Source organism: Asparagus officinalis, chromosome 4 (assembly GCF_001876935.1).
Source record: "Asparagus officinalis chromosome 4, Aspof.V1, whole genome shotgun sequence".
Lineage (NCBI taxonomy): Eukaryota > Viridiplantae > Streptophyta > Magnoliopsida > Asparagales > Asparagaceae > Asparagus > Asparagus officinalis.
In genome coordinates, this window is record NC_033797.1 from 126,467,046 (window position 1) to 126,492,510 (window position 25,465).

At 39.7% G+C, this 25,465-nt stretch overlaps 1 protein-coding gene across 1 annotated transcript in view; it reads right to left on the reverse strand.

The window, feature by feature from the left end:
• The window catches only part of LOC109838095 (cell division control protein 2 homolog A), a 9,108-nt gene extending 2,622 nt beyond the window's left edge, over positions 1-6,486 (reverse strand). Inside the window, exons 1-8 of the mRNA XM_020406565.1 lie at positions 6,282-6,486; positions 5,997-6,024; positions 5,731-5,915; positions 2,061-2,181; positions 898-1,071; positions 486-649; positions 295-382; positions 152-205 (exon numbers count right to left, since the gene is read on the reverse strand). Coding sequence (XP_020262154.1) covers positions 152-205; positions 295-382; positions 486-649; positions 898-1,071; positions 2,061-2,181; positions 5,731-5,915; positions 5,997-6,005 — 795 coding nt within the window. The 5' untranslated portion in view covers positions 6,006-6,024; positions 6,282-6,486. The remainder of the gene's footprint in view (positions 1-151; positions 206-294; positions 383-485; positions 650-897; positions 1,072-2,060; positions 2,182-5,730; positions 5,916-5,996; positions 6,025-6,281) is intronic.

The following is a 25,465-nucleotide window of genomic DNA, read 5'->3' on the forward strand; positions in this document are numbered from 1 at the left end:
GGGTGAAATAAGTTCATTCAGCAAGCATAGTACAAATGGAGATATATTGTCTCACACGAGGGTAACAAGCAAAATGTTGAGCAGAACCATCAGGAAACCAAGTGGGGGCAAGTGTTCATTACAGAGTTGTTGATTAAGATATTATGCTTACAGAAAGAAGGTCGATTCCAGCCAGTTCAAGGCTTGGGACCACTGTTGCTAGATCCTGCACATCAGATATCGAACAAAGTCCTTTTGGTTGATCTAAACGTTATTAATAAACATTCAGGACCAGAAAAATACAAGATTTCATACCTTAGGAGGCCACTTTGGAAAAGCAGACTTGAAGTCAGGCAAGGAAGTAACACCTGGCCATGTATCTTCATTTGGAGTGCCCAAAACTCTTCAAGATTAAATGCATGAACAATAAAGAAGTTAAAACTATGTAAGCTTCTAGCACAACAAAATGGTGAATATATATCACGCAATCATGTTACTATAAAAACCTGAATATTTTGAACAGTTCATCGATCTCAGAATCTCCAGGGAACAGAGGTCGCTGGTTCACCATTTCTGCAAAAATACAACCCACTGACCACACATCTACAGGAGTAGAGTATTGGCGAGAGCCCAAAAGAATTTCAGGCGCCCTATACCACAATGTGACCACCTGAGAGGAGCTCAACGTAAGTTACTCATACATGATATGTGCATGCAAATTTATCATAAGCCTAACAGTCCAAGAAAATTGTCTTAAGAGGATCAAAGAATCCAACCAAACTTTTGTACATATGTAGCAGTTTAAGTTTCCTACTCCCCTTCATGAAAGAATTCAAAAAAAAAAAATGCTAGCAAATTTAACATTAATCACAACTTATAAACATCATAAAAAGTGAAGCATAATGATTACCACGGTACCTCATGAGTAAATGTTCGGACTGGAATGCCAAATGCCCTGGCCAATCCGAAGTCTGCAAGCTTTAAAGAATTAGTTCGCCGATCTATCAACAAATTCTGAGGTTTCAAATCCCGATGAAGGACCCTGTGTGAGTGACAATAAGCAATGCCACGGAGAATTTGATAGAGGAATGTCTGCAAAAGGTCAAGAAAGCATAGTTAGCCCATGGAAGCTGTGCATATAGTTAGTCCATATAGTGTTTTACAAACAATCATCAAGTCATATAAGGGTACTGCAGATAGTAGTAACAATCATCAAGTCATATAGTGTTTTACAAACAATCATCAAAGTCATATAAGGGTACTGCAGACAGTAGACTCAGTAGTAACAAAACAGGGTCCCTATGTAATGACTATGGGAAGGACCTGTGGGACCCAGTAGCCATTCACACGTCCAATGATAATCCAAACAATAGACCACTAAGAGCCCAAAAAATGTCAACAAAATAAAAATAAAAAACATTACTAGGATGGTTGGATCATCTTGGTTCTGACTTTTATAAGGGCTTTAATGAAATTCCTAATGCAAAATTCTGGATATTTTTCCTCCATCAAGACTCTATCACTCTTGGACAATGCTGATAAATTTCCATATTGCATGAGCTACAACTATGTGACCCACAAATTCCATCACCCATGACCTGCACTTTAACTTTATTCAGAACAGCTCGCTTTCTTCCCGTAAGTTATTTGTTAGGATTTGGAATTAACTTAAATGGGTACGTAACTCAAATCTGACCTGTAATAAAAATTGTATATTAACTTATGTACCAATGTCAGGAAATCCCTAGGAATATGAAAGTGGTTAACTTAACAAACCAGATAGTCCAGGACAGAAGTGAATGGAAGAATAGGATTCATATAGCCGACCCCAAAAATTGGGACAAAAATTGTTGCTGTTGTTGTTGTCATTGTCCCATAAAATCCACAAAAGTTGTCATCCTTGGACATAGGAACTAATGTATGTGACTTCCAAGAAACAAATGACGGATGCTGCTAGTGCATTCACAGTTATATCTAGATGTACTCATAAAACAAGCCAAAAGGCTAGATCTATAAAAACTAATATCAGGGGTTTTACAAATTAATATAGGACACAAGTTCAAATGTACAGAGAACCTTACTTTTACTATATGGGGATCTTTAGCCAGATCGGGACAAGTATCCATATGCTTCTTGAGGTCCAAGTCGAGGTACTCAAATACAAGATATATCCGCTTTTCACTGTGGACAACGTCTTGTAACCTGTTATCCAAAAGAACAGTAAGCCAACTTAGATAATTAATAGCAACCGAGTAGTCAAGAGAAAATTGTAATTTCAGTGCCCATAAAACAAGAAAGGAAAAACACGGCAAACGAAAAAAGCAAACAGTATATATCAGGATATTATTCGATATTGGAATGTCTTTAAGTCCAGATTGACCCAGTCTGCATCCATCTAAATTATTTTATTGCTTATATAAATTACAACCATTAAGTCTACAATTAATTAACTGTCAGCAGGGTAAAAGGACAAAGTTTGCACCAACATAATTATTGGGTATGCTGCATGGAATTTGAGGATGGGAAGGAACTTGAGCACATGACTTCCAAAGAGAGATGCTTTAATTCCTAACTTGTTTCAAGAACACTTGTTACTACTGGGGCAACATTGATGTTTGCACAAGTACACTAGTTTTACGTAATATTTAACATATTGGCATGTCTCAGAAGAACAATATATGATTTACCTGATTGACCTGGGGATAATATGATAAAAGAAAAACCATATATTATAAACCAAACACATGCTCTGTGCAACCTGTTGAGTCAAATGTGGTAATGATAGAAACTGAGGTATAAGATTCTGGATAATCATGCCCTTGAGGAAAAGCATATCTGACTCTTATATTTGGCCATAAATTCATCAGTCAATAGTCCACAAGCATTGATAAATTTCTAATTCATTACCATTCTTCAAATTGAAAGAACATTGTGAAGATCCATGCAAAGTCCCTTTGATAAGGAATAGCAAGGGTAAACTCTAGAAGAAGCAGCCATCAACGCCTATATTATCAAAATCATACTGCTAATTCACTATAAACTATAAAAGTTTTACAGCAGGGCCTTCACTCGATTATATTTGCCTCAACCAGAATATACGCACCAAGTTAGATGACTGAGATGAGTTTGTGGGTGGTCATGAAGATTTGGTTAATTATTTTTAGAGCTTTCTCGATCTTGGAATAAAGGTCTAATGATTCAGGTTGATAATAAAAACACCTGAATAACAACAGTGATGCCTAAATGAAATACTTCTGACATGAAGAACATGAAGAAATTGCAGCTACAGGATTTTAAAAGGGAGACTCAACGATTAACAAATTACTCAGACTTCTTTGTGTTACTTATGAGGACACCCACACAATCTATTATGAATTTTCCTGATAATGAGTCAGACATATACTTAAAAAACATCTATAGAAAACTATTTAACTCTAGAAGGTTATTTGGACTGAGGGCTGTTCTCACAAAATTATTTATGATAACAACTACATGCATCAACAAGCACTCATCATCATCATGGTTCCAGGGAACAGTGGTCTATTAATGTGAGAGTATATACACGGATAACTTGGGGTCAGCATAAAAGCATGGAAAATTTGTCAAATTTAAAAATCTTAAGGAAGCATTGGTAGAACATAATAATAAGTTGGATACAAATATTGGATTACTGATCAAAAACTTTCCTTTAAACTTTGAAGATATCTAATATTTATTTCCAAATGAAAACAATTTAAGATTCGATAATAGATCTCAACATATTAGCATTTTCTAAATTATATGTGCTCTCAAATCCAAGGGCATTGTCAAAGAGAAAACATTTATTATGAACAGCCATCAGATGCTTTCAGATGCATTATTAATTGTTAAATGTGAAATTACAAACCATCAAATGCTTTCAGGTGCATCATTAATTGTTAAATGTGAAATTGCTAGGGCAAAAGAACAAAATAGCTCTTTCAACTATAGGAGGCATCAATCACTCTCTCAGGCAAGTGGGGGGTTGAAAGTTGAAACGAAGATCAAGCTCAGAATACCAATGAACTGGCCAATAAGTAATACATAGACAAAATTAAATAAGCAGTGTGAGTAGAAGGATAAGTTTCAACAAGCTTACAAAGCAATAGGAATCAAGCACATCACAAACAAAGCCCTCAATTTTGTTTCTAAAAGTTTGTTTGTGACGACAATACCCCCCTCCCCCCTTGCACTGAGGCTAGGTTCTTGGAAAATGTTTGTCTTTGACCCACAATATAAAGTACCAAGTAGACAAGAGTATGCAGACAAAGAGATCCGCATTAAACATACTTGATATGCTTGGTACGGAGATCAGATCTTTCTGTTGTCAATTGAGATGGTTAGTTGATATGCAGGAACCTTTAATATATTTTGCATTAAATTTTTCATATCAACAAATGGAGGCTAAAACATGTCGAGTCTTTCATATTAAGACTTATGCACGTACTGTACACTGTGTATGACAGCATGAACTAACTTGTAGTCCAAATCCCTACACCAAAAAAAATATATTACATGTTATCTCACTTAAACAAAATAGATCCAAGATGCATATACGTTATGCATATATTGTATCCTCTCCGTCCAGCAAAAGTACACATATTGCACCATGCAAACCCTATGGCTACTGCTAATTCCATTGACTCCATACGCATTGATAAACGGCGTAAAGGAGCATAATATTTAAGCTACATATTAGATAATGAAATGATTACTGAGGGCACAGAAGCAAGATAGGTTATGGTAGTTAAGACTCACATTTAATTTTTATCTTAATTATAGGTACGCACAATACAAATATTAAAATTAAATGTAACATTAGTGCATAATGATACCAATATTTCTATCAAAAAAAAAAGATCCCAATATTTTTTTTAAATTGCTTTTCCCGATCTCTTTCTGTCCGCATATTTGCTCACTTCTCAATTAACTATATTCTACCACGACATGAAGAAAAAAACTTCAAATAACATTTGTAGGCCAACTATTACTTGTAAGGATAAGATTAAATTGCAGAAAGTGCCAATTATCATGGTCAAGCAACAGCCCAACCAACAGGCAACATTCTTTTCAATAATTTCTGAATGGGCAGGCAATCAATGGGGGCTGAAGAGTGCCAGTTTCAAGGTCAAAATTATAGAAAAGGAATAAACTCTTATTCAATAATTCATGATGGACAGCCAATAGGCCCTGGAGTTTTCACTGAAACAGCAAGTTGCATCTCATGGGACAGCCAGTTTGATTAAGAAACATACCTCTACTAGTAGACATTAGCAATGACTCCAAAACCAACTTCAATCAACCAAGATTGGCAATATTTCATCAATCACTCTGAAACAAACAAAATGCAAAACCTAAGGCAGGTAGACAGAATGCATTGTCTGTGCTCAAACAATTCAGGAACCCAAGTGCAATAACTCCGCGCTATATTTGGTAAATAGAATTATGTCTACACTACTCTCTCAACCACCGTCATCACTATTTGAGCCCTATAACAGCTAATAGACAAACAAAACCATCAGACCACCGGTCGGGCCAAGAGCTTCATCTCCCTCACCCATTAGCATTCAATAATAAATGCAGTAATGAAGAGAAAATTTACAAGCTTCGATATAACATAACAAGTATCTATCAATATGTTAATATACATCCAGCAAAGTAAAGATCAACATTTACCCATTTTCTAATCATAGATTTAGCCAAAAAAAAAACACCAAATGTAATTATATCGACCTGACTATGTTCCCATGCTGCATTTCCTTGAGCAGCGAGATCTCTCTAATGGCAGTACTCGGAACTCCTTCATCTTCTTGCTCCAACCTTATCTTCTTCAGAGCTATAGTCTCGTTAGTGAGACGATCTCGAGCCTTGTAAACAACACCATAAGTCCCTTCCCCAATCTTCTCCACCTTCTCATACTGATTCAAAAGAAAATTCATCCACATTACCTCAAAAAATCCCCCAAAACAAAAAACAAAAAAATTCGCATTAATCCTCACCTGATCCATTCAATCAAAACTCTTGCTCCTGAAATCAAGAGATTCACCAAATAATCAGCAAAATCAACAACAAAAACACTGTAATTAACATCATTTCACGAGAAACCAAAGGATCTGAATCCCGATCCGAATCCGGATTCCGATCATCATTCCTATTGCTCAAAAACTCGAAGAAAAAAAAAGAGGGGGTGGGAAATCGTAGCCGGGCTCGCGATTGAGGATCGGATCGATCGGCGACAATCGTGTGCACGAGAATCGAGATACGAGGTCAACGAATGCACGAACCTCTGAAGTCTGAGCTTTTAGCTAGGGTTTTGACCAGCGAATTTGGAGGGAGCTTCGATTTCGTCTCTCTCTCTCTCTCTCTCTCTCTCTCCCCCCTCGTTTGAGGAGGCGCGGGAAGGAGAGAGCGGAGGCGATACCGCTGATCTCTACTTTCTCTCTCCTCCGCTTTCTCTCTCTACAGTCGTCGCTTTCAGTGGACTATCCATCCCCCTCTGTTTGCTTGTCTATATAGATGTTATTATCATTAATTTTATTATTATTATTATTATTATTATTATTATTGCTTATGTTAAAAAAAGGGAATAACCGCTAATTTGCGCATTTATTGCCTTAAAAAGGGCGGGATTAGGCGCCACTCAAAAAGATTTGGCCTTAACACTCGTGCGCTTATTCAGTGAGAAAATTATTTGGGAAAAAAAAAATGAAGCGAAGAAGCAGCAGCAGCCACTAAAAACGATATCAGAAGGACGTGAATGCCCGATCACGTGAGCCCTACGTCGTTCGGGGTTGTTACGATTACATGGGCCGAGGGCGTTGGTGGATAAGCCCGGCCCAGTAGATTTAAGTGGTCCTAGAGCAATAGCTCGCACTTCATTTGTTCACCCATTCCAAGCTTGGGCCGCTTGGGCGTAGAAGGGAAAGCCCATTATTGACAAACACTCCGATTATTATTTGCAAAGCTATTCGATTATGTTCAATTCGGCACCTCAATTGATAGTAAAGCAATACTTTGTAGTGCTTAACTTATAAACGAATAGAATTTAACCAGACACACGTTTAATTAGCTTAGGTCGTTATTTTTATATTTATTAAATAGTAGATTATATATCTTCAAAAAAAAATTAATTAGTTTAAATTGATGCATAAACTTGAATGGAAAAAGGTAATTCAGAAGAAAAAAAATTCCATAAATATGATATTTTAGATTGGGATTTGAATTTGAATATTTAACTTTTCAGCTGAATCTGAACTCGAATTCGAATATTTAATTTGACTCGTTCAGTTACTGCCCATAGGGTCCACACAGAGGATTGTTCTGTTTTCTTTTCTTTCTCTCTTTCTTTGTGTGTGTGTATATATCCCTTGTCAAAAAAATCTGTTACTAAATATATACCTTAAGGAAAAAACCCTTATCCTTAAAACCATCCCAGAGTTTGCCACGTCATCTTCTCTCTTCACAAATTAATTCACCACTTGTAATCAACCCCAAAACCACCTGTTTTTTTGAAATTAATCATGAATCGTCATCATAATATATATCATCATACATACAAAAATCAAATCATCTGTTACTAGCTAATATCCTTTATACTCAGAAAATATTGTTAACAAGTTGTTGGGATTAATAGTTCTCTCTCTCTACAATATGTTACTAGCTAATATTTTTTATATATCAAATATTGTTAACTAGTTGATATTGTTTTCTCTCTCTACGGTTCTACCTATCACCAATAGTATTTTTTTCCCCAATGAAAGAAGAAGAAAAAATCTTGCCAAAACTTCATAGCAAGATCATCATTGTAAAACCCCGTAAATTTAAATATTTTATGATAAATAATAATAAACATGTCATATGGTGAAAAATAACATATTTTAATGTTTGAGTATGATAAGAATTGATTTGAGATCAAATCAATGTATATTTGTGAAAATATGAGTGCAAATGCACAAAACATGCACAAAGGCCAAAAGAGTGAAAATCTGGGAATAATGATCAGTTGAGAGTTTTTATATTTTACACACGGATACAGTTAGAATTTGTAAAAGTGTAAAAGATCAAAGTTGTAGGTCTCTTCAACAGCTTTCCAACAAATCTTAGATCACCTCATTCCGAGGTCGGATAAGAAAGTTACAGCCAAAATACCGAATGTTATTTTTCCTAGTCAGACTAGGTTTCCTGGTTCGGGTCAAACAGGTTTGTTTCGGGTTTGCCTCTATAAATATCTGTGTTTTTTACAAAAATTCTTTTTTTTATCATATCTATGAACCCTAGCAGCCACCCTCTCCCCTCAAAAAACCCTAAACCTTTTTCTTATGAGTTTGGAGAGCTTTGTGAAGCAAAACACCGGCACGAGGGCGAGATCATTGACGTGTGGCGAGGGAGAACGGGTTGTTCATGCTTGTGGTTTGCTTGCTGATTGTTTTAGAGGCTTGCACATAAGATTAAGGCAAGATCACTTACATCCAAACTCATCCCCATAGTTAAATAACTAGCTTAGAAGTTTAATTTGTGTTTACATGCTTAGATCTTAATCTAATATGAAAAAGATTAGATTTTTGTTGTTAGATCTTAAACAAATATTAGATCTACATATTTTTCTTGCTGTTTATAATAAAAATATGATCATGATCATTAGGGTTGCTTTTAAATTTGTTTTTATCTTGTTAATCATGTGTTAATCATGTCTAAACCCTAATTTGACTTTTAATTGAGTTTGCATGTGGATTAAAGATGAGAAAACACTAGGTTTGTGATACCTAAGTGTTAAAATATGATTTAATGAATGATTATCTTTCCTAAGTTGATTGGCAATCATGCTTATGTTTAATATGTTAAAAGTCCATGCTTTAGATTGAAGAATTTAGTTAATCTAAAGAAAGAGGCTTGATTCGTTGTTTTGAGCCTTCATACATGTTTTAGGGTTTTGAATACAAATCTAATGCATAATATTATGTTTATAATTGTTGAGTTATTTCCAGATGTTCACATCTGCTGTGGCATGTTTGCATACAAATTTTATAAAGTTTTAGACATGTTTATATCGAGGAAACACGACGTGAACACGACATACACAAAGAGCATGAGAATCTGGAAACCGGGTCCACGGTCGACCACCAGGGTCGACCGCGTGCAGGACAGAGACCTGGGTAGTCTCTGGAGCCCATCGCGGCGGCTGCCAGGGCCGCCCGCCAGTCTGTTTCGGCTGTGCATGTTTATTTGAGTTGTTTTTGGTTGTTGAACGAATTTCTCGACCTTATGATGATAGACTATGATATTAGTGATTTGTTAAACACCTGGGATGATGGTGAGCTTCTGATGTGGATACGCACACCGAGATTAGTGCATGTATGCTAGATTGTGTTAGATTGACACACTTTCATCACGAGTTAAATTGATAAACACATATGAATAGTGTTGTTTTATACGTATCCGGAAATAGGGAGATAAAATCTATTTACCGCAGAACGATTAAGTAAGAATATTACAATAGTATCGTTATTACATGTATCCGGAATAGGGAGATAATAAAACCTATTTCCGCAAGACGATTGAGTAGGAAATTACAAAAGTATCATCATTCCATGTATTCGGGATAGGGAGATAAAGCCTATTGTTGCAGAGCGATTGAGTAAGAATATTACAAGAGTATCGTTATTGCATAAAGAGATGCACACATATATGTATTATCAATTATAGTTACTCCCATGTTAGATTACCCATGAGTAGGGTACATTCTTTGATTTGTGGCATACACGATATGACCTATGATGATTTTTTGAGTTGAACGATATTCTCTTATAATTGCGCCAACTACTTGAGAAGTAGTTCGAGATTGTAACATTGGTTCTATATAGTTGAGGCTTGGAGTATTTCTTTGAGTGTTGTTTCCATTCATAGAGTTGGTTTTGGTATTTTGGGATTTATAATTTGAGACGTATAGTATATATATGAGGGTTTCCTTGTTTGGATTATTTCGCTCGACGTACTACGTCTCGTCTTATAGGTGTCTAAACATTAACTCCATTAGATACGGGGAAAATGTTATAGGTAGACTATGCTTAATAGATAGAGCCTCCACTTCATCTAGCAGCCCTTCCCCTGGGGGCGGATGGAGGTGATCTTGCTGTAACGCTCTGACGCTCTTGTTGTTATTCTTTTTGTTTAAATTGTATCTTTTAAGCATATCAGAGTTTCGAAGAGCCGCAGGATGACGGAGTTCTAGCATAGTCGTCGTCGTACAGTTTTAGCAGTTGAAGCTCCACTATATAGTTATGTTCATTGTTCAGATTTTAGAGTTGTATTCATTTTTGTAGAGGCTGAGTGCCTTAGTGAGATTTCATTTGACTCATTGTATTAAGATGTATTTCTGACTCAAAGATATCTTTATTCTATTTCAGTTGGGCTCATTTGTTGATATACTTCTTATGTGCATATCTGATTTTGTACTACTATTATTATTTGCTTGTTTGTACCTTCACCTATTTGTTGTTTCCACTAGAGAGATAGTGACTGTGATGGTGAAACATGTCGTAGCATGGTGTTTGGTGCTTGGCAAGTTTGACAATCCGGGTTTCACCTTGGACTGCAGCATTGTGTGAACCTTGGGGCGTCAATACATTCCGAAAATACCCCTTCCCTTTATCTTCTTCTTCTCATCCTATGTGGCTTTTTCATCCTCCTCTCACTCTCCTCCCCCTTCTCCCCTTCCTCTATGGCTTCATCTTCTCCGCGGCCACCAACGCCGACGCCGATCTACTCTTCCTCAGCCTCCTCGAGCACGAAGATCTCCCGACGATCACCAACGCAGTCTCGTTTCGGTCGGATCTCAAGTGGAGGTCTGATCCAACGACATCAGGCTCCAAGGCTTGATCAAGGGGGCGATTGCTGGCGGAGGATGAGTAGTATCAAGTCTATTCCCATTTCAGGCATGGATGTTACTCAATTTGTAGGGGGTACAAGCTTCTTATGAACAAGTACAGACACGTGGTTCCTTGTGCTGGTCTTTAATATTGTGCTGATATTGAGGATGGACTTTAAATAAACATGATTGTTTTAATATTTTTATATGAACAAAGTCTAATATTATCTGGGACGATTGCTTTAAGACTTTAAACAGGCAAGTGGTTCCTAGTTTGTAGTAAGCTTCATTAGCCTCTTCAAGTTTTGGCTGCACAAATGTATTTGAGATCTGCACTTTTTTTGGTTGAAATCTTATTAACCCTGGGAAACCCTGAACAGCCAATAAAAGTTGATCCTATACTTGGGGAACATTAACATTTCAATTTTCTTAAAAATCAAGAAGCCTGAGTTTTTTGATATGGATAACCAATAAAAGTTTATTTGTTTTTCTGATCCTATACTTGGGAAACATTAACATTAATATTTTTATGTTAGTGATCCTATACTTGGGGAACATTAATATTTCAATTTTCCTAAAAACCAGGGAGCTTAAGTTTTTGATATGGATAACTAATAAAAGTGCAATTGTTTTTCTGATTTCAGGAGGCAAGTTTCCCTCAGCTACGTACGCTATCACCTGATTAGAGAGGACGTCTAAAGGCCAGTTTCCTTCATTTTGACGACTACAGCTTCTGTGAGTGGATGCGTAGCCTGAAGCTTGTACCCCCAGAAATGTGCAATCTTGTACTTTTGCATCCCCTGAGCCTCTGATTAAAATTACTTGGCTTTTGGTTGATGTCATTTTGTGATCTATCAACTTTCATTCACATACATGCAGTACTTCTTGTTATGTGCAGCATGTAATCTCGTGCTGTGTTTACTTTTGTATTTGGGGTCTGACTTAGATTTTCAACTTGTAAGGGTTTTAATATAGAACTTTGTTTAGAGATATTGAAGTTTGCTGATTTTTAGGTACGTGTGTGGGTTTGTTGTTGTTAATGTTATCTGTTTGATGGATGTTTGATGAATTGCTTGAATGAGTTACTTGTTTAGGCTTTCCATGAATTCACGCGCATATGGTTTATTTAGCAAATATATATATAATTTTACAGATGATTGTTGTTTCTGCTTGTTAAAAAGAGATTAGTTGTTCCATTTATATGTTAATTTCTAAATATTTCCTTACAAACAAAGTGGTTTTTATCTTTCCTACGCGCTTCAAGATTGATTATGGGCTTATATGAAAAGTTTGATCGATTCCAATTAGATAAGAATATATCACAGTACAAGAGGTCAAACGAAGTGGGCGTACACTTTGTATTTTGTCTGAGTATACTTTCACAGTTACATGCTAACTTTCATAATAATATATTAACTTTCAGCTAAACAAGTTAACTTTTCATCATAATATGTTAACCTTCACTATTACATGTTAACTTTTACCATATTATGCTAACTTTCTTCGTAACATGTTAACATTTCAGTTAGAACTTTTAATCTTTCAAACACATCGAATTTTAGTTCAAAAAACTTGTCATGTTAACATTTCAGTTAGAACTTTTAATCTTTCAAACACATCGAATTTTAGTTCAAAAAACTTGTTATGAAGAAAATTAACATATTATTATGAAAAATCTTTCAAACACATCGAATTTTAGTTCAAAAAACTTGTTATGAAGAAAATTAACATATTATTATGAAATTTAACATGTAATAGTAAAAGTTAACATATTATGATAAAAGTAAACATGTTTAGCTGAAATTTAACATGTTACAAGGAGAGTTAACATATAATGATGAAAGTTAACATATTATTATGAAAGTTAACATGTAATAGTGAAAGTTAACATATTATGAGATTTAATAGTGTATCGTAACTTGAAGATTATGTACATAATCTATATATATTATGTACACAATAACCTCAAGATTATGTGTACATATGTACATGACAGCCATAATACATTTTAAGATTATGTGAACAAATAAGTTTCCTGAGCTCAAAGAAACTATATTTAGATTTGTGATGGGGTCTATCCACACGTAGTTGTACTGGTTTGTGATTATTTTTGTAATGCTAAGAGATTGATGTAAGATGATGCTCTTATTTTATTTATTATTCTATAGGATGAAAGGTTACCGTGGAGGAATGAGAACCGTGGTTTGGTTGTACTTAGATCAAAATTTAAGAAAATGTATTGTGTCTATTTAGTGATTAATTTTGGTGTAATTTATTATGATTGCATGTGAAATATATTGTGGCTATCATGTGAATGTACACATAATCTTGAGGTTATTGTGTACATAATATATATAGATTATGTAAATATTATGATGAAAGTTAAAAGTTAACATATCATGATGAAAGTTAATATGTAACACTGAAAGTTAACATATTATTGTAGGCATCTAAAAATGCCTATAGGTGTCCGTACACAGCTCGAGACAAAGAGAAGGCGATGAACGTCATTATCCAAGTCAAAAGGGATTATCCGAGTCAAAGAGGAACATCTGACACCGACAAGCGCATGAAGCGAATCAACAAACCAAGTGGCCCGTGCACTCACCGGCCACCTCCAAGTTAACAAAATGTATGAAGTGAATTAGTGAAGCGTACGAGTCAACGTGATACGCGAAATGGCAAAACAACTCAGCCAAGAGTTGTGTTTCGCCCAAAAGGGATGAAACACCATGTGTGTCTCACCCACACCATGAGTGTCTCATCCATTAGAAGTTGTAGGTCTTTTTACCAGCTTTCCAATACATCTTGAATCACCTCATTCCGAGATCGGACGAGAGAGTTAGAGCCAAAATACCTAAGATGGTACGAACTGACTCGCAAGGCTGCGAGCCACCATTTGGTGGCTCGCACAAAGAGGTGACATTTCGACCATGATGAGATTTGAGTTTCTTTAGATAAAAGTTGTAGGTCTCTTCGTTAACTTTCTAACGTATCTTAAATCATCTCATTCCGAGATCAGACAAGAGAGTTAGAGCCAAAATACCCGAGGTGGTACGAACTGGCTCGGCCAAGGCCGAGCCACCAATTGGTGGTTCGCGTCTGAACCAAACCTATTCGGTTCATTTGAATCCAGTTCGGCAGATTTTATTTGAAAACACGTTTTGATAGTTTTCGATGGGTTTTCTTAGGATTTGTTCATTCCTGAGTATCCCAACTGATTGGATATCATCCACAAATATGGTTATACGGTTATCAACTGAAGATAAGGCTGAATCTATCATTCTTATCCGAAAACCCCCAACCGAAGCCTATAAATATAGGCCTAGGGGCTCATTTTACAGAGCAGAGATCAAGAGGTGAAGTTTTGTCAAAATTAAGAGTGAAGCCATAAATTTCAGAGGGTTAGTAGATCTTGGCGAAGTTTCTCCATAAACAAAAAAAGAGTTCGAGAGATCTGAAACCCCTTTCCCTCATATTCCTCCAGATTTAAGCTTGGTCTTAAATCCTGAGAATAGTCGTAATCTCGCTTTGTCGGCATTACCACTTCAGCGAATACTTCCTTCATGAAGTAGGAGCTTTGATTTTCAATCTGTCAACCGGATCTGATCTGCGACGATCCACGGATATCAACATCCCTGGCACAGACAAAGATCCTACACAAATAACATGTGATAAACATCTGGTGTGTATTGTTTGAAGGAATTATAATCTTATATTTTCATTGTGGAAGAAGATCTTATAAAAAGGTCGACTTTTTATTTATTTGAGTTTATTGTAACGACTAAAGTTATAATAGATTCGATGATAATAAAAACAACAATTTCGACCAAAACACGCTGACGACCACAGCGGGAGCCAACAGCTTCGCTGTCGAAGCTGTCGTGCCGCAACCATGGATCTAGACCTCGGTTGATAAAGAAGTCGAGTACGAATTCGACCAACAGAAGTTGGAGGAGTATCTGTCGTCCTCCTCCTCCAGATCCTCCATCCCTCGCAAGTGCAAGAAGATCAAGGCCTATGTTTCTACTGCCATCTCACCTTGCAATGCCCCTTCGGCCTCCAACAAGGTCGGATCTATAGATCTGGACTCCTCCTCAGTCAAGGAGATAGCTGTTGTAGCCGCACTAACTTTATCGAAAAGAGCTCACTAAAGGAAGCGCCAATGTCTCATGTGCCAATTCGCCAAGGCTTTTGGAGCCTGTTGACGAGATCTGTTATAAGGTGGATCTGAAACTCATAAGGCACCGAGTGCCCCAGTAGCAAACATATGTCCTCTCCTCCAAACCAACAGCGAATGAATGGATCCAAGTCAAACGGGCCTGCTCAACCCTCGAGGAGCTTATTTAGAAGTGCCACACCTTGATTGCGTACGCACGGATTCTCATGAAAGAAGCGCAAAAGCTGAGGCAAAAAGAGATGATCAAGAAGCCACCGGAACCACGCCAAGTCTGAAAACCAAAGTCCGAAATGACGTCAACAAAAAGTCAAACAGTGCCCAGAACTACCGGAATGCGAACCACTATCTGGTTCAGTTAGCACCTGGTTTGGTTCGGTTCATACCCGGTTCGGTTCGGTTCGTATCCGGTTTGGTTTGGTTCGCACCTGGTTCACCTCCCGCAGCCTCGTTTAAGCTTTCGACAGCCTCTGTTTCTGTCCCCATGAATCACACACCTCCAGCAGAGCCCTATGACAACGTGGATTTGTCCCAATTCAAGATGAGGATGGCGGATTGTCCGGGTCCTTTACACGAGGATCAAGGCAAAGTTACGATTAAGGAATGGTTGGGCCTATTGACTGAACCCCGAGCAACTCATCAAACTGGGGATCACACACGCCCTCGTAACAAGTTAGAGCCTTTCTATAATGGGAAAACTCCTGTAACTGACCGTCTTGGATTGCGAGTCAGTATCCAAGAGCCCGTTAAGGCCCCACGCTTATGAAAGCGTGACTCTAAACGTGTGACCCTTAAGAACGCTATCAAGGCAATAAGTCCTCAGTAGGAACGTGTTCGTCAGACGATGACGTTATACCTAAGAAGTCATGCTAACACATGATAGATTGCTCCGGTCATTATGCCGATGAGTTGTACTATTGGGTTGGGGGTACGAACAAGTCTTGAAAGAGAAGCACCCGAGAAACGGACTCTCACTGTCCGTGCACCAAGATTATCAGAGTAGTATTATTAGCATGTAGCTACCCCAAGACCGCTCCATAGAGGGTCTCGGTATTCGAAAGAATCTCTAACGGAAAGGCTAAGTCCAAACCAAAGCATCTACGTAAGAAACGATCAGCTGTTCAAGATGACGAACTTCCAGAAGTCATAATTAACATGACAGATAAGGGAAAGTCGGCTCGACCTTCTAGTTCTGACCCACCCGTATCGTATCATCTAACTCGGTTATGTGTAGTGACTACTAAACATAGGGATTATCAGAGAATGCAGAGGAGATTATCCTCAGATGATGAAGTATCAGATATCAACTCTATAGTCGCTTCTGACAAAACGGTATCCAGTCCAGGATAATCCCACGAAGTGTTTATGATTAACACCGAGGAAGTAGCCAAAATAGTTGAGGATGCTCTAACCAAGCAGAAAGAAGTATTCAAAATCGAAATGGAAATGGCTATGCAACAGATAAGAGAAGAGCATGACCAACAGATTCGGGCCTTATCTAATCAAATTGGTGAATCTAGTCGTCACAATAATACCTACCGGATAGGTGACGATTCAGACATGGACGAACACCTTGATGTGAATAACCCTCCCGTTGATCAAAACAATAGGGGTGGCCCCACTAAAGGTAACAACGTTAGGGGTGGTCCCACTAAAGATGATAATGTCAGGGGTGGCCACGTTGCTCCTCTTAGAAATCATCCAAAGCATGATACAGACGAGGACGAGAAGATGAAAAATCTCGAGAGCAAAATCAACGCTCTGATATCTGCTCGAGAGGTGAAGAAGACCGGTATTCCGTGTCCTTACCCAAGAGAGTGGGAGTCGATCCCGTATTCGGTGAAGTTCAACTTGATTAACTTCATGCCATTTGACGGGAATGGTTCGCCCACTCAGCACCTGATCTATTTCAAGTCTCACTTGGGCATAATCTCCGACGATAAAGCATTAATGGTTCGGTCATTCGTTGGCACCCTTCGTGGGCCCACCTTTGACTGGTACCACCGTCTCAAGCCTGGAAGCATCAACAGCTGGGATGACCTGGAGAACCTATTCCTCTCTCACTTGTTTGATGATGACGTCGAGGTGTCAATCAGGACACTCTTCGATGAGAAACAGGAATACGATGAGACAGTTGACGACTTCGTCAAGCACTTCCGGAATAAGGTGATGAACTGCCGAGATCCGATCATAGAGGAATTCATCCTCCAAACCTGTCATAACAACCTCTCTTTGGACGTATTAGTAGTTATGGGGGTAGCACCGTCCAACACCTGGAAAGAGTTGAAAGTGCACGGAGAGCAGGCCAAACGCTTCCTCAGAAGGAAGAAAGTCGAGAGAAGCCAACCGACGGCTAACCCTCCAAATTCAAGCTTCGTCTCCCGTAGTAAAGGGAAGGTCCCTGCAGCTGCTGTTGATGCTAATCAGACGTCACAACAACAATCCCGGAGATAGTAAAAGACTTCAGATCTGAGATTCTAAAAAGAGTACTCCTTCAAGGACGAAGATATTCCAGCCATTTTCGAATCTCTCCTTGAAAATAATAAGATCAAGCTATCCACCTATCGTAAATAAGGAGGAAGCTGACAATACTTCGGATCTAAAGTACTGTGCATACCACAGGAGGATCTTTCATCCTACCAAGGCTTGTTTTGCTCTCAAGAATAATATCCAAACCTTGGTTGAAGCTGGCGTCATAATGCTAAATTGAGCTGAATGAGGACTCCGATAAGTATAAGAGTATAAATTGCTCCTTCCGACACTCCAAAGAGTATACGAGTATAAACTACTTCTCAATACCCCAACAGATATACGAGTCTAAACTATTTCCTAATTTTAATGGGAAGTTCCTGGAAGAATATCGTATGTGATATTCTTAAGGATAACCCGATCATTCAGCTGAGTACAATGTTAGACCCAGTTTCACAAAGAAAGCTGAGGGTGGATGTAACGGGAAGTTCCCGAAAGAATGCTATATGTGATGTTCTTAGGGATAACATGGTCGCTACAAAAAGGGATGAATAAGAAACTCCCACTTGAACTCTAAATGCTTCCAAGAGTAAAACACATCCAATTGTCGGGATCAGTTTCACCAACTTCCAAGCACTCTTTTGCTGAGATGAGATTTGATCATTTTGTTGGATCAATATTCCCTCACAAAAAACTCCTATTATTATTGACGATTTACAATCTTCCATCATAAAATCCCTCACTGATCAAATTCATTGACAGTGGGTCCACTAAAATTCTTTCTGGTTTAATCCATTCAACTTGCACTGCGTTTGTGCACTCAACACTTCCATTGTTAGAGTCTGGACATAATGTTTGGAATTTTAATCTATCAATCCTTAATAATTGATAAACCCCTTCATGTTAATTCTTCATCACTTGATACCAAGAACCCCCACTGAGTGATCGGTATAAGTCAATATTCCCACTATAATTTATACTCCTACTCTCATTGCTTACCGGGTCAAACCTTCCTACAGTTAGGGCCACAACCAAAATCTCCTCTCGATTCCTTCTATGAACGAGAGGTCCACTTTTAAATTGAACAATCAAACCTTCCTACAGTTAGGGTCGTCTCAAACCTCCCACTTGGTCAAACCTTCCTACAGTTAGGACCACAACCAAAATCTCCTCTCGATTCCTTTCATGAATGAGAGATCCACTTTTAAATTGAGTGATCAAACCTTCCTACAGTTAGGGTCATCTCAAACCTCCCATTTTGTTAAACCTTCCTACAGTTAGAGCCAAAACCGTAATTCACTCTCGATAAATGAGAAACCCACTTTTAATTCGGTAATCAAACCTTCCGATAATTAGGATTATCCGAATCTTTTCAATTCTCGGAGTGGAGATCCCACTCTTAGTTTCACCTTCCCGGATTCTGGAAGTGAAGATCCCACTTTGAGTTTCTGTTGGTAACTGGAGATAGAATATAAAATTCTTCTTCTTCAGCTTTGGGAGATAGAATATAAAATTCTTCCTCTCCCGTATCGAGTTCGTCTTTGCCCCAAGAGAAGACATAATCTTTCAACATTATAACTCCTAAAATCCGTGCTTCACACGCAATGAGAATTTTATCACGAATCCTAAGTAGGGATAAGCCAATGCCTAACACGCGTTGCTGGTTTAGTCTTTCACCGATTGAAAAAGACACCAGAATCCAAGTCTGGGGACTTTTATCCCGAATCCTAAGAAGAGATAAGCCAACGCCTAACACGCATTGTCGGGTAGTCTATTCCCATAAAAAATGACTAAGTCTACGTATTCAAACTCGTAGCATTAAGTCTAAGGGAGTTCACTCTCTTAGCATAACATTACATATGAAAACGGGTTTAAACAATTCACATGCTAGCCCGACTCAAACGGTAGTCGGTAAAGGCTCATCAAACCCGTTGATGGCTGAGGGTTTGCTAAAAATCCTATAAATATGAGAGTCATTGACGCACCAGCCCTATTAGTTGGTCTCGTGACTTGAACATCCAACAACTTTAGAATAGGAGCCATACATGCAGATGAATCAGCTTTAACAGTTGGTTCTGCAGCCCCAACATTTAGGACCGTCACGCTCTAATACCTTAAGAGTTTAAACTGTGTAGACTCCAGCAAACGTACGAGTATAAGCTGTGTTAACACTGATCAACGTGTTACAATAAAGGTCGATGCCGGTCAACGCATCAACAATCTCTCCAAAATAAGACAAAAGATGATTCCAGGGAGTTCAATTACATTCAGATATGAATTACCGACGAAGATGATCATTTTAACGTCAACTCAATGACAAGAGCTAGATTCAGAAACTTATGCACCAACTTTAGTTCAAGATTTCGACAATGGTAAGATGATAAATGCAACACCGAAAGAACTTCATCTATTCAACAAAACAGTGAATAGAAGGAAGGTTGAAGAAGTTAAGAATTGAAGCCAGCTACAGGTCCTTTGACACCGGCTGAAGGTGGGACTTATCACATTCAAAGTATTTCAGACTCCTCTATAAAGGAATGAGACTGAAACATTTTGGAGGGGGTATCTGTAGGCATCTAAAAATACCTATAGGTGTCCGCACATAGCTCTAGACAAAGAGAAGGTGATGAACGTCATTATCCAAGTCGAAGGGGATTATTCGAGTCAAAGAGGATCATCTGACACCGACAAGCGAATAAAGTGAATCAGTGAACCAAGTGGCATGTACGCTCACCGATCACCTCCAAGTTAACGAAATGTATGAAGTGAATCAGTAAAGCGTACGAGTCAACGTGACACATGAAATGGCAAAACAACTCAGCCAGGAGTTGTGTTTTGCCCAAAAGGGGCAAAACACCATGTGTGTCTTGTCCACACCATGAGTGGCTCGTTCATTGGAAGTTATAGGTCTCTTTACCAGCTTTTTAATACATCTTGAATCGCCTCATTCTGAGATCAGACGAGAGAGTTAGAGCCAAAATACCCGAGATGGTACGAACTGGCTCGCAAGGTTGCGAGCCACCATTTGGTGGTGGCTCGCACAAAGAGGTAACATTTCGACCATGATATGATTTGATTCTGAAGAAACTCAAAAAATAAAAGTTGTAGGTCTCTTCGTCGTCTTTTCAATGCATCTTAAATTACCTCATTCTGAGATTAGACGAGAAAGTTAAAGCTAAAATACCCAAGATGATATGAACTGGATCGGCCAAGGCCGAGCCACCAATTGGTGGCTCGGACCAGGTCGAACCATCAAATGGTGGTTCGTGGATCGGCCAAGGCCGAGCCACCAATTGGTGGCTCGGACCAGGTCGAACCATCAAATGGTGGTTCGTGCCTTAACCAAATCGGATCAGTTCGTTTGAACCCGGTTCAACAGATTTTGTCCAAAAATACTTTTTGACAGTTTTCGACGGGTTTTCTCGGGATTTTTTCATTCCTGAGTGTCCCAACTGATTGGATATCATCCACAAATGTGGTTATACTGTTATCAACTGAATATAGGGCTGAATCTATTATTCTTATCCAAAAACCCCCAATTGAAGCCTATAAATATAGGCCTAGGGGCTTATTTCATTGGGCAGAGATCAAGAGGGCGAGGTGCTGTCAAAATTGAGAGTGAAGCCACGAATTTCAGAGGGTTAGCAGATCTTGGCGAAGTTTCTCCATAAATAAAAAGAGAGTTCGAGAGATCTAAAACCCCTTTCCCCCATATTCCTCCGGATTTAAGCTTGGTCTTAAATCCCGAGAAGAGTCGTAATCTCGCTTGGTCGGGATTACCACTTCAGCGAATACTTCCTTCGTGAAGTAGGATCTCGCTTGGTCGGGATTACCACTTCAGCGAATACTTCCTTCGTGAAGTAGGAGCTTTGATTTTTAATTTTTTAACCGAATCTGATCCGCGACGGTCCACAGATATCAATGTCCCCGGCACAGGCAAAGATCTCACGTAAACAACATGCGATAAACATCTGTTGTTGAAGGAAATGCAATCTTATATTTGAGTTTATTATAACGGCTAAAGTTGTAATAGATTCGATGACAATAAAAACAACAATTTCTGACCCAAACAATTATGATGAAAGTTAATATGTTCAGCTAAAAGTTAACATGTTACGAGGAGAGTTAACATATAATGATGAAAGTTAACATGTAAAAGTGAAAGTTAACATATTATGAGATTTAATAGTGTATCGTAACTTGAAGATGATGTGCATAATCTATAAATATATTATGTACATAATAACCTTCAGATTATGTACATATTATGTACCACAATATTCAGGTTTTGATACACATAATTTATATATAATCTTCAATTTATTATGCACATCAAGTTCTATTTGAATGAACTTGTACATATTCACATGACAACCGCAGTACATTTCACATACAATCGCAATAAATTACACCGAAATTGATCACTAAATAAACATAATATATTTCATTAAATTTTGATTTGGGTACATCCAAACCACACTCTGGACCCCACCTGACTCCCCGATGGCCTTGCACCCTCTGTTCGTGCTCGCATCCAAACACCATTCGGTCGTAGCCATCAGCACGTAGTAAGTCTTCCCATTCAAAACCACATGCTTGCTGAATCGCCTTTAAGCTATCTACTATGAAGGCGTCAAACTCCATGAAGGTCTCCTACTTAACACCAACGGTGGAGATTGCTTGTTTCATAGCATTCTCCAACGGTTGGATGAGACCCTGCATGGATCCAGAGTCCGGAGAAGCAGATTCCTGACCGGAGGCAATCATAGCAATAGGCTGGATCCGAGGGAGTGGCCCTTCATCATCAACATGAAGCCTCCATCTACCCCCTATGTTTGCTAGGTCTGGGAAACCAGGCTTAGGTTGAGGCTATGAGGGTGTAGACGTCTAAAATTATCTACGAGAGCCCGCACGAAGCTCGAAGCAATGAATGGGCGAGTCAAGAAGATTCACCTAATCGGCTTGTATGCGCCGGTCAACGCGCGTATGTCAAACTAGCTCATGCGCGCCGGTCAACGTGCGTACGTCAAACCAGCTCGTGCGCGCCGGTCAATGCGCGTACGTCAAATCATCTCGTGCGCGTCGATCAAACGCGTACACGTCAACCAGCTCGTGCGCGTCGGTCGACGTACGCACGCCAATCAGTCCGCGCGCATCAATCAACACGCGTATATTAACCAAAGTGCGTTCGACGGTCGGCCTTGCGGCGTTGAGATAAAAGTCAACGAATCGACCAAACACGCGAAAAGAACAAGTCTCGGAAGAAAGAGAACAGAAAAGGAAAAAGTCGACAAAACTTCGTGAACGCAGGACGGAACAAACCGACCCGCGCAAGCGCGGGTCGGATTGACTCGCGCCGCGCAGTCCGAAACCTAAAACATGTTTTGACGGTTTTAAAGCTGTTTTCACAGGATTTATCTGTTCCAGGGGTTCCCAACTGACTTGATATCATCCCCAAACATGGTTAGGCTGTTGTTAACTGAAGATAGAGCCAAATCACTTGTTCTCATCCAAATAACCACTTCCGAAGCCCTATAAATACAAGCCTAGGGCCTCCTTTCAGCGAGGACGAATATTTATCAAGACGTGGAGGTGCTGCTGGATTGAGGAGTCAAGGAGCACAAATTTTAGCGAAGGCAAATCAGATCCTGGCGAACTTCGTCATAAAGAAGGAGCTATTCGAAGGATCTGAACCTCGTCCGTCCGTCCCTTGAGATTAGGCTTGGTCTTAATCTCGAGAAGAGTCCTGATTTCGCTTGGTCGATCTCAGCGCTTCAAATCAAACACTACCTCGGTGAAGGCGAAGCTCTGCCAAATTTTCTATCAACCGGATCCAGATCGACGGTCGTCCACGGATAAACCCCAGCACAGGCAAAGATCCCACACAAGCAGAAGACCGATAAACGATCTCTGCGTTTGTTTGACGAGAATTGTATTTTTTTCATTTTTATTGTGTAAAAGTCTTATAAAAAGACTATCTTTTTGTTTTCATTGTAACGACCAAAGTTGTAATGAATACCGCAATGAATACATTAATTTTCGACGCAAACAAACTGGCGACCATAGTGGGAGCCAACAGCTTCGCTGCCGGAGCTGTCGTGTCGCAACCTCAGATCTGCATCCCGGTTGAAGAAGTGGTCGAATACGAGTTCGACCAACTGAAGTTCGAGGAATATCTATCGTCCTCCTCCTCCAGATCCTCCGCCTCTCGCAAGCGAAGGAAGATCAACGCCCCCATTGTTGCGGTAGCTGAACCTTGTAACGCCCTTTCGGCCTCTAATGAGTCCGGATCTACAGATCTGAACTCCTCCTTAATCAAGGAGTTGAGTACAGAAGGCGCGCCCATTTTATTGAAGAGAGCTCGTCAAAGGCAGCGTCAACGCTGTGCGCGCCAACTCACTAGAGCCTTAGAGTCAATTGACGGGATCCGTTACGAGGCGGATCTGAAAATTAGGCAACGCCAAGCACCCCAACAACGGACAGATGTCCTCCCCTCCAAACCAATAGCAAATGAATAGGTCCAAATTAAAAGGATCTGTTCAACTCTGGAGGAGCGAATTCAAAAGCGTCGCGCGCTTACGCGCACGCGAATTCTTGTGCAAAAAGCACAAAAGATGCAGAAGAAGGACATAGCTAAGAAACAACCAAGACTGCATCAAACTTGGAGGCCAAAATCCAAAACGGTAGCCGAAAAGATCGAGAATCATGGGTCACTTGAATTCGACCTGCCGGCGCGGGGTACTCGACCGACCCAGTTGTAGGTCACTTTATCGACCGCAATTGCAGTCACTTCATCCGACCGCAATTTGCGGTCACTCCATCCGACCGTCGATTGTAGGTCACTTTAATCCGACCCGCTAATTTGCAGGTCACTTCAATCCGACCCGCCAATTTGCAGGTCACTCCAATCCGACCCGTCGATTTGTAGGTCACTCCGATCCGACCCGCTAATTTGCAGGCAGGTCACTTCAATCCGACCCGCCAATTTGCAGGTCACTCCAATCCGACCCGCCGATTTGCAAGTCACTTCAATCCGACCCACCAATTTGTAGGTCACTCCAATCCGACCCGCCGATTCGCAGGTCACCCAGATCCGACCCGCCAATTCGCAGGTCACTTGGATCCGACCCTCCACTTTGCGGGTCACCCAAATCCGACCCTCCGACCCGTGGGACACTCAAGTCTGACCCGCGTTAGGGTAAAGATAGAAGACGTTATGCACATGTTTCGTCGATCTCTTCGAGTTCCGCACCTCCGACGGAGCACCGTGACAGTGTGGACTTGTCCCATTTCAAGGTGAGGACGGCGGATCGCCCGGGTCCTTTGCATAAGGATCAAGACAAGGTTGCGATCAAAGAACGCTTGGGCCTGATGACTGAACCCCGAGCAATTATTCGAGCTGGGGGTCACACACGGAAAACTTCTGTAATTGACCGCCTCGAACGACGAATTAAACTCCAAGAGCCTATCAAGAGTTCACGCTTACAAATGCGTGACTCTAAACGCATGACTCTTGAGAATGCTAACAAGGAGTTGCATACTCAGAAGAAAACGTGTAAGATAAACGAATGCGTTATACCTGAGGATTCATGTAAACAGCCGATAGGTTGCTCTGACGGCAACGTCGATGAGTTTTACTATCGGGCTAGGGGTACGAACAAGTCTCGAAAGAGAAGTACCCGAGAATCAGAGTCTCATTGCCCGTACGCTAAGATTATCAGGGCAGTATTATTAGTGTGTGGCTGCCCCAAGACCGCTCCGCCAAGGGTCTCGGTATTCGAGAGGATCTCTAACGGAATGGCCAAGTCCAGACCAAAGCGACTCCATAAAAAGTGATCGGCTGTTCAAGGTGACGAACTTCCGGAAGTCACAATAAATATGACTGATAAGGGAAAGTCGGTTCAACCTTCTAGCTCTGACCCACTTATATCACACCGTCTAACCCGGTTGCGATCGGG